Raw genomic sequence first — 16325 nt, 5'->3', positions numbered from 1 at the left:
GAGAGGCCCGTGTACCGCAAAAAAAAAAAAAAAAAAAAAATAGTAAGCATGAGAATTGTTTATTAAAACTTTAAATGTGATAGCTATAGATATATAGATAGATACTGTGTGTGTAATATAAAATGTATTTTTTACTGTGGATCAAACCTTTCCAAAAGAAGTTTTAAGAAAAATCACCCTAGAGAAATTCTCCCATGTATACAAGGTAACATAACAATTTTCATAGGAGCACTGTTTGCAAAAGCCTAAAATTGGAACAACAGAAGAGATAAATTATGGTATATAGTAGAATATTTTATAGTAGTTACACAAATGAATTAATATTCATTAATCTTAGTAAGCACACTGAAAATATGTATCTGCTATTCTAAATATAATGTTGAGAAAAAATTGCATGTTTACAGTATAAAATTATTACATAAAGTTCAGAAAACATGCAGTACAATATATTGTTTAGGGATACATACATCTGGAGTTGAACCATAAACACATTTCACTAATTTGCCTATCTCCACTGACTAGAATGTAAACACCATGAGAGCAGGGATTTTATTCACAGCTCTATCCCCTTCACTTGTATAAGTGCCTGGCACACAGTAGGTATTCAGTATATGTTGAATGAAAGAGTGCTAAAATACAAATTCAGATCATGGTTACTTCTGTGACAGAAAAGGGTGATAAAATTGAGAAAGAACCACAAAGCATTATAATTTGTGATGCTTTACTTAAAGTAGGTCTTGGGTATATCTGTATCTGTTACATTATCCTCGATGTCTAACTGCATGTCTGAGAGTTCATAATTAAAAAAAAAAAATTTAGAAAAGGATGTATAGCTATTGAAATTAAGTGTAACTGATTTCTAAAATTCCTGAACTATTTTTTCTTTTATAGCCAGAAGAGCTAATTTACCAGCACACCGACAAAGTGGCTGCAGCTGAACTACAAGACAGGTCACTTGATATCCATAAATCCATATGCAGTCTGTCACTAGGAGTGTTAATATCCAATTAAACAATTCTCAGCCTGGATCAATGTGAAATAATTTGGGCAATTAAACTTTAATTCATGTTTATAGATGCAAAGTACAAATGTGATCTCAAAATCCCAAGGCTCAAAAGGCGGCTTTAGCATCAGCATGGTGTGAGACATACAGCAGTGAAATCCAGCAATGATAGGTAGTTCTCCAAAAACTTTACCTCAGATTGGAGTTCAACGTCATGTTATGTATGGGTCTTGTTCAGACAATATAACCCTCAGCTTAAATATGCCTATTTTGTCCAATTAGTGCTTAAGTGAACTTCAGCTATTTTAAAAACCTAACACATGTAGAAAGCTAGTAAGAGCCTATTTGAGCCCCAATAATCCTTATAATGCTGTAAACTAGAACTTATTTCCCCAGTTTCACACGTGGAAACTGAGGCTCAGAGAGGTCCACATACTTGTCAAGTGTTAAAGGAGGCTTCTGAGCCCAGCCAGACCTTTCTAGTTTCAAAGCCTGTGTGCCCTTTCTACTGTCTCAAGCTGTGTGAAGAGCAGCATGTCAAACTGCACAAGACTAAATGTGACCCTTTTTAAGGTATTATTACTAAAAAATACCAATTTACTCTCAACTGCAAATTTCAAATACAGCCTTATTTGGGATCCTAAGAACAACAAATTCCCAACAAAAATCTTGTTTCTTCTAATAGTTTCAGAACACTTTTTTAATTTTTGTTTACAAGGGAAAAGTCAAGTCACCAAAAAATGGAGCTTATTTTTTATAAACAGGATTGAAAAAATACTAAAAGAAAAAATCATGGACTGGAGGCCTCGCCATCTGACTCGGTGGAATAGATACTGTACCTCTACTCTGCGTCACTTCTTGCCCCTATTAGAAAGAAATCATGGAGAAGATGTGGAAGACGACCACAGAGCAGAACTGCTGAAACAGCTAGGAGACTACAGGGTAAGTAGTTCATTTCAAATTGGAAACTGCTCCGTACTATGGGTTTTTGGAATCAAAATGCCTAAATTACTCCCCAAAGTACACAGATGAAGCAGCACAGACTAAAAAATGTGATTAGAAGTTCAAATCTCAAGAATGAACCTACGATTAAAGAGCAAAATGCCTCTATAAAACCAAAACACCACCTTTTTTTGTTGGCGGGTCCTATGAAAAATAATATCTTTTATAAAATTGCAAGAGTATTAAATAAAATGAAAATATCTGGTTAAATCATGTTAGACTCAACTGAGCATAAAGATGAAACCAACCATTCTTGGTCAGATTTTTTTTAAAGGATATTTTATACTAATTGCTTTTCATTGCTAAGAAAAATTCTCATTAATAGGCTTTCTCTACTGCCTGTCAGTAGTGCTGTGTGTTCACATCGTTTATCTGGATCCTAAAACCTAGAAAGTAGTCTCAAACTAAAACAGTAAGCCTCATTGGCTAAACAGTATGAACTCAAGTTGTACATTTAATTCTACTCACTGACTAAAAATTACCTTTACCTTATAAGGCTCATTTTTCAGCTGGGATGTTTTCAATTCAAGTAACAGAAAACTTACTTCAAACAAGCTTGAACATTAACAACTTATGGCCTTATTTAGGTAAAAGTTAGGGGTGAGTAGCTATCAGGACTATACCACATGTCTGCAAGTCTTCCCACTCTGTCCTCCTCCATGTGATGGCATCACCCACAGGATGGCTTTTCTTGTGGTAGCAAATGGCTGGAATAGTTCCCGGCAGGACTCACATCTGCACACATATTGCTCTGAGCAGGAGAGAGCATCTGTGTGCCACTATCCCTTTCAAGTTTCCTAGATTATACATTCTTTCCTGTAGATCAACACTGAGGCCAAGGGGATAGAAGGTATTAACTTAACCTAGGTCCCTGGAATTGCATGGGTTTCTATACAAACTTGGGGCTATCAGGAAGAAAGAAGGAAACAGTGGAGAGTGGCTGAGTGACTAACAGATGTCTTAAACACCAAGTCAGTATGTTAGCAACTAAAACAAAAAAAGACATTTAGCCTCTCTCCATTTTCTGTATTGCTAATATATAGCTGGACAGAAAAACAAAACTAAATAAATGACTTTAAGATCCAAAAGGAAGACTTCCTATTAAGAATATTAAGAACTGCACATACTTAGAGAAAAAATATAGTGAAAACTTCATGTTCACTAATGACTAAAAATTTTGTTTTGCTTTCCTTCAGTTCTCTGGATTTCCCCTTCACATGCCATACTCTGAAGTGAAGCCTTTAATTGAAGCTGTGTACAGCACTGGAGTACATAATATTGACGCGCCTAATGTTGAATTTGCTTTAGCTGTATATATCCACCCATATCCCAAAAATGTTTTGTCTGTTTGGATATATGTTGCCTCCCTTATACGCAACAGATAATTTTTTCATTGTATGTTTTATATCATGTAAAAATGATAATTCAGATATGAGAATATTTTTTAAGTGCTCTTGATCAAAGGGAAGAAAATACTTACAAATAATGAAATAAAATTATCATTTTCAAAATATGCAAAATAAGTGTTTTTATTTAGTAGTCTGCCTTGACTCTGCCACTTTGACCCTAAATTCAACTGTGACAACTCAAGAGTTCCCGCTTACCCTATGAGCTTTATTCCTCTATGCTTTTGTACCTGCTCACCTCCTATTTAGAATGCTCTTCTTCTTTGCCAGTAAGACATCCCATGCTCTTAGACTGGAAGAAAATTGTTAAAATGGCCATACTACCCAAAGCAATCTACGGATTTAATGTGATCCCTATCAATTACCCATGACATTTTTCATAGAACTAGAACAAATAATCCTAAAATTTATATGGAACCACAAAAGATCCAGAATTGCCAAAACAATCCTGAGGAAACTGAACAAAGCAGGAGGTGTATGTAATCCTCCCAGACTTCCGAAAATACTACAAAGCTACAGTAATCAAGACAGCATGGTATTGGCACAAAAACAAGACACAGATAGAACAGAGAGACCAGAAATAAACCCATACACCTATGGTCAATTAATCTTTGACAAAGGAGACAAAAATATACAATGGAGAAAAGACAGTCTCTTCAGAAAGTGGATGCTGGGAAAGCTGGACAACCACATGTAAATCAACAAAGTTAGAACCCTCCCTCACACCATACACAAAAATAAACTCAAAATGGCTTAAAGACTTAAATGTAACTCGTGATACCACAAAACTCCTGGAAGAGAACACAGGCAAAACATTCTCTGATATAAATCGCAGCAATTTTTTCTTAGATCAGTCGCCCAAGGCAAAAGAAATAAAATAAACAATAAACAAACGGGGCCTAATCAAACTTATAAGATTCTGCACAGCAAAGGAAACCATAAACAAAACAAAAAGACTACCTATGGACTGCAAGAAAACATCTGCAAATGGCACAACCAACAAGGGCTTAATTTCCAAAATATACAAACAGCTCATACAACTCAATATCAAAGAAACAACACAATCAAAAAATGCACAGAAGACCTAAATAGACATTTCTCCAAAGAAGACATGCAGATGGTCAACAGGCACATGAGATGCTCAATATCACTAATTATTAGAGAAATGCAAATTGAAACTACAATGAGATATCACCTCGCACCGGTCAGAATGGCCATCATCAAAAAGTCTACCAATAAATGCTGGAGAGGGTGTGGAGAAAATGGAACCCTCCTACACTGTTGGTGGGACTGTAAACTGGTGCAGCCACTATGGAAAACAGTCGGGAGGTTCCCTAAAAAACTAAAAAGTTACAATATGATCCAGCAATCCCACTCAATCCCCTGGGCATATACCCAGAAGACGAAAACTCTTAATTCGAAAAGATACATGCACACCAATGTTCACAGCAGCACTATTTACAGTAGCCAAGACATGGAAGCAACCTAAGTGTCCACCAACAGAGGAATGGATAAAGAAGATGTGGTGTATATACATATGCAATGGAATAATTACTCAGCCATAAAGGAGAATGAAATATTGCCATTTGCAGCAACATAGATTGACCTAGAGATTATCATACTAAGTCAAACAAAGACAAATATTATATATCACCTATATGTGGAATCTTAAAATTAATACAAATGAATTTATTTACAAAACAGAAACAGGCTCACAGACACAAAAACCAAACTTATGGTTACCAAAGGGGAAGGTGGGGGAGGGATAAATTAGGAGTATGGGATTAACAGATATACACTACTATATATAAAACTGATGAAGAACAAAAATCTACTGTATAGCACAAGGAACTATATTCAGTATCTTGTAATAACCTATAATGTACTGTATTGTAATGTACCTGAAACTAACATAATATTGTAAATCAACTATATTTCAATTAAAAAAAGAGAGAGGGACTTCTCTGGTGGCGCAGTGGTTAAGAATATGCCTTCTAATGCAGGGGACGCGGGGTTCCATCCCTGGTCAGGGAACTAGATCCCACGTGCATGCCGCTACTAAGAGTTTGCATGCCACAACTAAGGAGACCACGAGCTGCAACTAAGGAGCCCACTGACCGCAACTAAGGAGCCCACTGGCTGCAACCAAGGAGCACACGTGCTGCAACTAAAGGAGCTGGTGAGCCACAACTAAGGAGCTCACGAGCCACAACTAGGGAGTTTGCCTGTAGCAACTAAGACCTGGCACAACCAAAAATAAAATTTAAAAAAAAGAGAGAGAGATAGGTAATTAGGAGTTAATTAGATCATAAGGATACAGCCCTCAAGATGGGATTCAGTGCCCTTTAAGAAAAGACAGGAGAGAGCTTACTTCCCCTCTATGCCATGCATGGATACAATGAGAAGATGGCTGTCTACAAGCCAGAAACAGTCTTCATTAGACAGTGGATCTGCCGAAACCCTGACTCTGGACTTACCAGCCTCTAGAACTGTGAGAAATAAATTTTTGTTGTTTAAGCCATCCAGCTTATGGTACTCTGTTACAACAGCCCAAACTGATGAAGCCAAAGTCAGATAATACTAAAAGGAATAAAAGGTATGTACTGACACGGAAAGATGTACACAAAATAGAAATATGTAAAACAGGATTTCTCAGTAGCGGCACTATTGACATTCTGGGCCAAGTAATTATTTCTTGTGAAGGGCTTTGTAGGATGTTTCACAGCATCCTTGGCACCTACCCACTAGCTGCCAGTTGCATTCTTCCCCTCTGCCAAGTTGTGACAACCAAGAATGTTTCCAGTCATTGCCAAATGTCTTCTATGGGATAAACTGCCTCCAGCTGAAAACCACTGATGTAGCTGGAATACAGTCTCACTTAAAAGCAAAACAAAACAAAAAACATAAAGACAGAAGAACCAAGTTAAGGGCATTTTTTTACCTTTATTCCCTTATGCCTTTCCCTATCAAATTATGATTATGTGTTTACATGCCTCTGATATTTATACTATGAACCCTTCAAAGGAGAATTCAAGGTCTGACCCATAATAGTCATTACCAATATAGCAATATAGAGACAGGATAGTTGAGTGGTTAAGAGCATGAGCTTTGGAGAAATACTAGTTCTGCCACTTACTAGCTGGGTAATCCATGGGCAAGTTACTTAACCTCTCTGTTACTTAGCTTTCCCCATATATAAGATTGGGATGATCACATGACCAACTTCATCACATTGTTGTACTGATTTTAAAAGTCAGTATATTTAAAGTACTTAAAACACTACCCAGTACATGGCACTTGATGTATGTCAGGTAACAAAAGGCATTTTACTTAACTGTTGCCTCTTATTCTAAAAACAGTTTCAATATTTCATAAAATCTATCACAAAACTCAATATAAATTTAAGCCAAGTGTATATATTGTTTCATTAACCACTAACTATCCAGAGAGGTGTGGCCAAGATGGTGGAAAAGGAAGACACTGAGCTCACCTCCTGTCACAGGCTCAGGAAAATTACAACTATTTACAGAGCAACCATCTATGAGAACAACTGGCAGAAAGATTTTCCACAACTAAAGATATAATGAAGAACCACAATGAGATGGCTAAGGGGGTTGGAGTCACAGTAGGGTCAAGATCCACACCCCTGGGTAGATGACCCACAAATGGAAAGATAATCTCAATTACAGAGGTTGTCCCCAAGGAGCAAGGGGTCCAAGCCCCACATTGGGCTCCTCAGCCCAGGGGTCCTGCACCTGGAAGATGAGCCCCTAGAATGTCTGGGTTTGAAGGCCAGTGGGGTTTGCATATGTGAGAGACAAGTGGGCTCCACTCTTAAAGGGTACACACAAAATCTCAATCACTCCAAGTCCCAATGAAGAAGTAGTCATTTGAAAGACATCTCGGTCAGACAAACTTGCTGATCCTGGAGAGACTCCCTGAGAGGTAGGAGGGAACTGGGACTCCCCACACAGACATAAACACTGGGGGTGCCATTTTGGGGAGCTCATTCTACCATTAGGACACTGGTGCTGGTAAGCACCATTCTGGAGTACTCTCTCTAGTCTATTAGTGCAGGGGGCTTAACAGCACACCTGGTATTGGACCACCACCAACACCAGGTACCCCCAGCCCCTGCAGCCAGCACCAGCCCCAGGACCCCCTGGGACATGCAGCTTGCCATCGTAGACTCAGCCGCAACAACCAGTGAGCCAGCAGCCACCGCACAAGGCAAGGCCCAGCAGCCAACTGGGCCAGGGGCCAGCCCCACCTACCACACACCCAAAGTAGTCAGCCCCACCACAACAGAAGGGCCCGCACAGCCCACAAAGAGGACACCCCCTAGAACATATAGCACTAGTGAGCAGAGGGAAGGGTGCTGCTTGGCCCCATTAAATGTCTCCGACAGAAGGCCACTTCTCCAAGATCATAAAAGCTAAGTGACCTACTAGTTACATAGAAATAAACAGAGAATTAGGCAAAATGAAGAGACAGAGGAATATGTTCCAAATGAAGAAAAAAGACAAAACCCCAGAAGAAGAACAAATCAAAGTGGAAATAAGCAATCTAACCCACAAAGAATTCAAGATAATGATCATAAGATGCTCAATGAACTCAGGAGAAGAATAGATGAACAAAGTGAGAAGTTTAACAGAGTTAGAAAATATAGAGAAAAAATAAACAGAGGTGAAGAATACAATAAAAAGAAAAAATACACTAGAAGGAATCATCAGTAGATTAAATACAGAGGAACAGTCAGTGAACTGGAAAACAGAGTAGCGGAAATACCAAAGCTGAAAAAAAAAAAGAATTTTAAAAAATGAGAAAGTTTAAGAACCTCTGAGACAATGTCAAGTGCACTAACATTCACATTATAGGGGTTCCAGAAGGAGAAGAGAAAGGGGCAGAGAACTTATTTGAAGAAATAATAGCTGAAAGCTTCCCTAACCTGGGAAAAGAAACAGACATTCAGTTCCAGGAAACAGAGAGTCTCAAAGAATATGAACTCAAAGAGGTCCACACCAAGACACATTAGAATTAAAACGGCAAAAAATTAAAGATAGAGAGAATATTAAAAGCAGCAAGAGAAAAACAACTAGATACATACAAGGGACCTCCCATAAGACTATGAGCTGACTTTTCAGCAGAAACCCTGTAGGTCAGAAGGGACAGAACTGATGAAAAAAAAAAAAAAAACTTTAAACCAAGAATATTCTATCTGGCAAGACTATCATTCAGATTTGAAGGCGAGATAAAGAGCTTTACAGATAAGCAAAAACTAGAAGACTTCAGTACCACTAAAACAGCTTTACAAGAAATGTTAAAAGGACTTCCCTAAGTGGAAAAAAAAGAAGGCCACAACTAGAAATATGAAAATTACAAAAGCAAAAGTCTCATCAATAAAAGCAAACATACCGTAAGGTAGTATATCAACCACTTATAAAGCTAGTAGTAAAATTAAAAAACAAAAGTAGTAAAATTATCTATATCCACAATAAGTAGTCAAAAAATACACAGAACAAAAAGATGTAAAATATGATATCAAAACATTGTGGAGAGGGAGGTAAAAATGCAGGGTTGTTAGAATGCATTCAAACTAAAAAAGATCAACATTAAATAATCACATATACCTATCTATGTATCTTCCTACCTACGTCATGGTAACCTAAAACCAAAAACCATAATCAACACACACAATAAGAGAAAGGAATCCAAACATAACACTAAAGATAGTCATCAAGTCACAAGGGAAGAAGACAAAAGAAAAAAAGGAACAAACCAAACTACCAAAACAACCAGAAAACAATTAACAAAATGGCAAAAAGTACATTACCTATCAACAATTACTTTAAATGTAAACGGACCAAATACTCCAGTCAAAAGACTTAGAGTAGCTGAATAGATTTTTTTAAATAAACAAACAAAAAAGTAACCACATATATGCTGCCTGTAAGAGACTTATTTCAGACCTAAATACACACCCAGACTGAAAGTGAGTGGACGTAAAAAGGTATTCTATGTGAATGGAAATAAAAAGAAAGACAGGGTAGCAACACTTATATCAGACAAAATAGACTTTAAAACAAAGACTATAACAAGAAACAAAGAAGGATATTACCCAATGATAAAAGGGGTCAATCCAACAAGAAGACATAACAGCTATAAATATATATGCACCCAACAAAGGAGCACCTAACAATGTGAAGCAAATATTAACAAACATAAAGGGAGAAACTGACAGTAACACAGTAATAGAAGGAACCTTTAACACCCCACTCACATCAATGAACAGATCATCCAGACAAAAAAGCAATAAGGAAACACTGGCCTTAAATGATACATTACACTAGATGGATTTTAAATATATAGAGAACATACTATACAAATGCAGCACGACACACATTCTTTTCAAGTGCACATGGAACATTCTCCAGGATAGATCACGTGCTAGGCCACAAAACAAGTTTCAGTAAATTTAAGAAGACTGAAATCATGTCAAGCATCTTTTCCAACTACAATGCTGTAAGACTAAAAATCAACTACCTAAAAAAAAAACCAAAACAACCCACACACAAGCACATGGAGGCTAAACAATATGCTACTGAACATCCAATGGATCACTGAAGAAATCAAAAAAGAGATTTAAAAAATACCTGGAGACAAATGAAAATGGAAACACAATGATCCAGTGTCTATAATACTCAGCAAAAAAGCAGTTCTAAGAGGCAAGTTTATAGCAGTACAAGCCCACCTCAGGAAACAAGAAAAATCTCAAATAAAAATTTAAGCTTATATCCAAAGGAACTAGAAAAAGAAGAACAAACAAAACCCAAAGTTAGCTGAAAAGAAGAAATAATAAAGATCAGAGGAAAATAAATGAGATAGGGACTATAAAACAATAGAAAAGATCAATGAAACTAAGAGTTGGTTCTTTGAAAGATAAACAAAATTGATAAACCTTTATCCAGACTCATCAACATAAAAATAGAGTACAAAGAAAATTAAAAATGAAAGAAGAGAAGTTATAGCTAACACCACAGGAACACAAAGAATCGTAGGAGATTATATTGAGAACAAAGATATGCCAATAAAATGGACAACCTAAAAGAAATGGAATTCCTAGAAATGTACAATATCCCATGACTAAATTAGGAAGAAACAGAAAATATAAAAAGACCAATTACCAGTAATGAAGCTGAATCAGTAACCAAAAAAACTCCCAGCAAACAGAAGTCCAGGACCAGATGGCTTCACTGGTGAATTCCACCAAAAATTTAAAGAGGAGTTAACATCCATCCTTCTCAAACGATTCCAAAAAACTGCAGAGGAAAAAAATGCTTCCAAACTCATTCTACAAGGACAGCATCACCTTGATACCAAAACCAAAGACAACACATGCAAAAGAAAATGACAGGCCAATGTCACTGATGAACATAGATGCAAAAATCCTCAAGAAAGTATTAGCAAACCAAATTCAACAATGTTAAAAGAATTGTACACCATGATCAAGTGGAATTTATCCCAGGGATGCAAGGATGATTCAATATCTGCAAATCAATAAACGTGATAACCTTAAGAAACTGAACAATAAAAATCATATGATCACTTCAAGAGACGCAGAAACAGTTTTTGACAAAATTCAACATCCATTTAAGGTGGGTATAGCTTGGAAAACTATAAGACACTGATGAAAGAAATTGAAGAAAACACAAATAGAAAGATATACCATACTCATGAATTGGAGGAATTAATATTGTTAAAATGACCCTACTACATTCAATGCTATCTCTCTCTGCCAAAATACCAATAGCATTTGTCACAAAACTAAACAATCCTAAAATTGAATGGAAACACAAAAGACCTTGAACAGCCAAAACAATCATGAGAAAGAAGAACAAAGCTGGAGGTATCAGGCTTCCTGACTTCAAACCATACTACAAAGCTACAGTAATCAAAACAGTATGGTGCTGGCATAAAAAACAGACACACAGATCAATGGAACAGAACAGAATCCAGAAGTAAATTCACACTTATATGATCAATTAATCTATGACAAAGGAGGCAAGAATATAAATGGGAAAAAGACGTCCTCTTCAATAAACAGTATTGGGAAAACTGGAGAGCTACATTAAAAAAGAATCAAACTGGACTACTTTCTCACAACAAATACAAAAATAAACTCAAAATGGATTAAAGACTTAAATGTAAGGACCCGAAACCATAAAACTCCCAGAAGAAAACACAGCAGTATGCTCTTTGACACTGGTCTTACCAATAGCTGGGATATGTCTCCTCAGGCAAGGGCAATAAAAGCAAAAATAAGCAAATGGGGCTGCATCAAACTAAAGAGCTTTTGCATGCAAAAAAACAAAAAGAACTCTCAACAAAACAAAAAGGTAGCCTACTGAATGGGAGAAGATATTTGCAAATGATATATTTGACAAAGGGTTAATATCCAAAATATACAAAGAACTCATACAACTTGACATCAAAAAAAACAACCAGATTAAAAAATGGGCAGCAGACCTGAATAGACATTTTTCCAAAGAAGACACAGTGATGGCCAACAGACACATAAAAATATGCTCAACATCATTAATTACCAGGGAAATGCAAATCAAAACCACAATGAGATACCACCTCACACCTGTGAGAATGGCTGCCAACAAAAAGACAACAAATAACAAGTGTTGGTAAAGATGTGGAGAGAAGTGAACCCTCATGCACTACTGGTGGGATTGCAAATTGGTGCAGCCCCTATGGAAAACAGTATGGAGAATCCTCAAAAAATTAAAAATAGAACTGTCAGCAATTTCACTTCTGAGTATTTATCCAAAGAAAACAAAAACACTAATTCAAAAAGTTATATGCACTCCAATGTTCACTGCTGCATTATTTATATCATTAAAAATAACATAAATATAATTACTATTGTTTTATATTTAATTACATTAATTATAAAACTAACATAATTATTTATAATTAATTGATACTTAATTATTATATTATATAATTATATATAATTTAATAATATAAGTTATAAATAATATAAATTTTTGGCATTATTTATAATAGCCACAAGATGGAAGCAACCTGAGAGTCCATGGAAAGATAAATGGATAAAGAAGATACATACATATATATGTATATATATATATATACATACATATATACGTATATATGATATTACTCAGCCATTAAAAAAGAATCTTGCCACTTGAGACAACATGGATGGATCTAGAGGATACTAAGTGAAATAAGTCAGACAGAGGAAGACAAATATAACATGATTTTACTTATATGTGGAATCTAAAAAACAAAACAAAAACAGTCTCATAGATACAGAAAACAAACCAGTGGTTGCAAGAAGGGAGGAGGGTAGGGGAAGTAGGTGAAGGAGATTAAGAGGTACAAACCCTGTTATATAAGTCACGGGGATGTAATATATAGCATAAGGAATATGGTCAATAATACAGTAATAACTTTATATAAGTAGAGATGGTTACCAGACTTACCACAGTGATCATTTCATAATGTATGCAAGTGTCAGGTCATTCATTACACAGTACACTTGAAAGTAACATAATATTGTACATCAACTATATTTCAATGAAAAATAAATTTAGAAGAAATTTTAAAGCATTAACTATCCTTAATAATGGAAACAGCAGTAATATTTTAAAATTAAATACAGATTATGCCATCTCCCCATGAAATGGGTGGGGGTAGTGGGGGTGGTAGAAAAACAGTGAGTTTCCACATGCAATGTGCTCACATGTTGAAGTCAGTTTGGTTCAAGACTGCCAAGTCCTATTTAATGGTTTTCTAACACCAAGTAGCACAGGACAAGGCAAAAGGGGGGCACCTCAATTACCTGGAACCCCTGGGAAATTAGCTGCTCAAAATAATTAATTTATGAAGAATAACATTTAAGCCAAGTCCCAAAATACCATTTAATCATGATTTTTTCCATTAAGTATTATCAAAAATTTTACTCCCCAAATATTACACTGTTTTCTGATTACATGGGTATCAACTTGAGTACTCCCTGGATGACTTGGGACCTGGTTATAGATGACTAATTTTACCATGCAGTTGGATGGGAGTCACTCCAGAAGACTTATTTTAGTTTGTTTTCTTGAAATAGTCCCTGATGTCAACTTTTCAAATAAACTTTATTAAACACTTAAGGAAATAAAAGTACAGTAACAACAAAACAGTCAACCTACAAAATAAAACTTGTGACCCTGTAACTGTTCACTAAACTCAGATTTCCTCTCAAGTTCTCTAAGGGAATCCAGAACGTTTTTTTCCTTTGTGCTTAGGCCAGACTTTTAAAGGAGGCAGCTAGGCGCAGTAGTGCCACAAGAGGCATGAGGACTTAAGCTAAGAGACACAAACTTAAAGGTTAAGATGGTCTGCTTCTACAGCTGCCCTATCCTCCATACAAGAAACTTGAGGGGTTCCATCTTATATTTCACAAATGTTAACAGCAATGGAATCAAAATGAGAGAACTCTTAGAGAAAAGTGAAATTTCAGAGTCATTAGATGTCCTTCCTTAGAGGTGATCTTCCCTCACAGTATTTAGTTCAAACGTTAGTTAAATTTAAAAGCAGAGTGACTTCGCATTTATTTTCTCATTAAATGTTTCTTCCTTCATCTTTAGACAACTCTGTGTAAAATAGTTTTCTCTTAGCCTGAACTGAAATCTGTCTATCTATAGTTTATATCTTTCCTACTCTTCCTCTTCCTCAATAAAACAAACAAAAAATACCTGGGACCACAAAGAACATAACTGCAAGACTACCTCCTCTTCCACAGCCTGACAGATATTTATAAAAATAGATGGCATGCTGCTGACTATTCTCTTCTTTGTGACATAAATTATACATAGCATGACATAAAATTGACTCAATATGTGCCTTTCTGAATAACAGGTCTCCATTCCAATTATTATTTCAAACAGCAATGAAGATAAGCTTACAAATTCAAATTCTGACTACTGCACAATAAATTTCAAAAAGACAATTCAGCTCAATAAAATCAGGTATCTGCCTAAAACTATTCATTTGTCAGGGTCATGATTTCATGGGAGTTCAAAAGACCTATTTAGTCCTATTTCACAGTAAAGTAACCCTGGATTGAGATTTACAACAAAATCAAAACACAAAAGAAATTACTTGGTAAAGTCCTCAAAGTAGATTTTATTTATACATTTCTTCAAATGACTGTGGAACTTTTAAAAACCCCTCCCCCAAATGTGACAATTTATGGACAGTGGTGGGAACCAGGGGTCTTTGAAGAAAGCGAATACAAAGACACTGGTGCTGTGCCAGCTCCCTGAGCTAACACCAAGAAGCCAATTTATTTTATAATCTTAAAGAATCTTATATGTGGATATGTTTGAATTGGCCCTCTGAGAATTGTTCAAATAAAGGAAACATGGAAAAGAGACTGGTTTCCAAAATGTGCAGTCTCTGAAAATAAAACTTCAAAAATGTATGTCTGAAAAGATCTGCAAGACTTGGTACAGTGTTTATCTATGAAGAGAATCAATAACCCATTGACTTCAAAACTCAAAATAAGCTAAAAAATACTTTAAATGGCATGGCATTAGTGACATTTTTTTCAAAATATTTAGTTTAAAAGAAATCTGATAAAATTGTTCTCACCCTATGAAAAGACCTAATCCCTTTCTAAAACAAAAATATGATTTGCAGGAGAAACAACACTGTACAATTCACTGGTAAATTAAGATTTCCGAGGCTGTAAGAAATGGGGCCAAAACAAGTCACACTCAAAAAGGGATGATTAACACAAGAAATGTGCTATAAGTAAAGTGCATGAAAGGAAGCCTGCTCAGCTAAATGAAGTAGACAAAGGTCAGAAGTCAAGGGTCATTCGCCAGAGCGGCAGCAGGCTCGAAAACCACACTGCAAATTCTGGCATCCACTGGCGGTGTCAGCATGAGGACCTGTATGAAAACAGAAAAGTGTGAAAGGAGGAATTTCTTATCACACAAAAATAATCTTGCTAATGAAAGAAGTAAAACACTTATTTTTTTTTAACTAATAATACATTTGGAACACAGAAGTAAAATCCCACAATGTGTATAAAAAATTATTCAGCACAAAAATCACCAACAGCAGTTTGACTTTAATTAATATAGGTAAATGAAAAAGAAGAATGAAAAGAAGTAATTTTTTGACAACAAATCTTACAAAATAAAAAATCCAAGAAGAAAAGTGATAACCCACAGAAGCAAGACTGCCAGGATAACTTCACAATGGATTTCTTGTATCATGAACATCTTTCCTAGAAATATAATTAAGACAAAAACAACCTTATCTGTAATAGATAAGCTAAAGAATCCAGTATTGAGCAATTATAATAAATATTATATTCAAAATTTTTGCTAAAAGCAAACTACGTAGATATAGCCTTAACATATTTGCCATATTGTTACTTAACATCTGTACCCAAAATAAGTCATGTGATACGGTTAGATGAAATTATCTTCCAGAATTAAATATGTAATGAATGAATAATTTAAAACATATCTAAGACATAATAAAAATTATGATTCAATTACAAAGAAAAGTAATAATACATTTGTGGAATAACTGACATTTTATTCCAATCACATTATGCTACCCAGACACTAGATTAAAAGATCCATTAGGGAACATAGCTGAGAATTAGAAAGTATCAAAGAGATATCATGGCGCATATTCAAATGTCAAGTACTCTGAATGAATCACAGTTTTCATAAAGGCAAGCAAATGTGGAAAAAGACATTTTAACTATATTGAAGCCTTTCAGTATGTCTGCACCATGAACAAAGTTAATTAGTTCTTTCATCAATTAGAACCAAAATACTTGCATTTTTGATATGTAAGGACCATAAAAGTAC

The 16325-nt window shown here is 35.6% G+C and overlaps 2 protein-coding genes across 4 annotated transcripts in view; one reads left to right on the top strand and one right to left on the bottom strand.

Annotated features, from left to right (window-relative positions):
* Window positions 1–3415, top strand: part of CC2D2A (coiled-coil and C2 domain containing 2A) — a 141125-nt gene extending 137710 nt beyond the window's left edge. For both annotated transcript variants that reach the window (XM_055086129.1, XM_024119191.3), the window contains 3 exons: window positions 892–950; window positions 1768–1945; window positions 3202–3415. In XM_055086129.1, coding sequence (XP_054942104.1) covers window positions 892–950; window positions 1768–1945; window positions 3202–3390 — 426 coding nt within the window. In that variant the 3' untranslated portion in view covers window positions 3391–3415. The remainder of the gene's footprint in view (window positions 1–891; window positions 951–1767; window positions 1946–3201) is intronic.
* An 11173-nt stretch (window positions 3416–14588) lies between these two features.
* Window positions 14589–16325, bottom strand: part of FBXL5 (F-box and leucine rich repeat protein 5) — a 54639-nt gene continuing 52902 nt past the window's right edge. Inside the window, exons 11-12 of one of the 2 annotated variants that reach the window (XM_024119361.2) lie at window positions 15670–15727; window positions 14589–15386 (exon numbers count right to left, since the gene is read on the bottom strand). In XM_024119361.2, coding sequence (XP_023975129.1) covers window positions 15374–15386; window positions 15670–15727 — 71 coding nt within the window. In that variant the 3' untranslated portion in view covers window positions 14589–15373. The remainder of the gene's footprint in view (window positions 15387–15669; window positions 15728–16325) is intronic. The other variant, XM_024119363.3, reaches the window with a different exon arrangement.

Source organism: Physeter macrocephalus, chromosome 7 (assembly GCF_002837175.3).
Source record: "Physeter macrocephalus isolate SW-GA chromosome 7, ASM283717v5, whole genome shotgun sequence".
Classification (NCBI taxonomy): Eukaryota; Metazoa; Chordata; class Mammalia; order Artiodactyla; family Physeteridae; genus Physeter; species Physeter macrocephalus.
The sequence above is the reverse complement of the archived record's forward strand: the minus strand, read 5'-3'. Positions and strand labels throughout refer to the sequence as shown.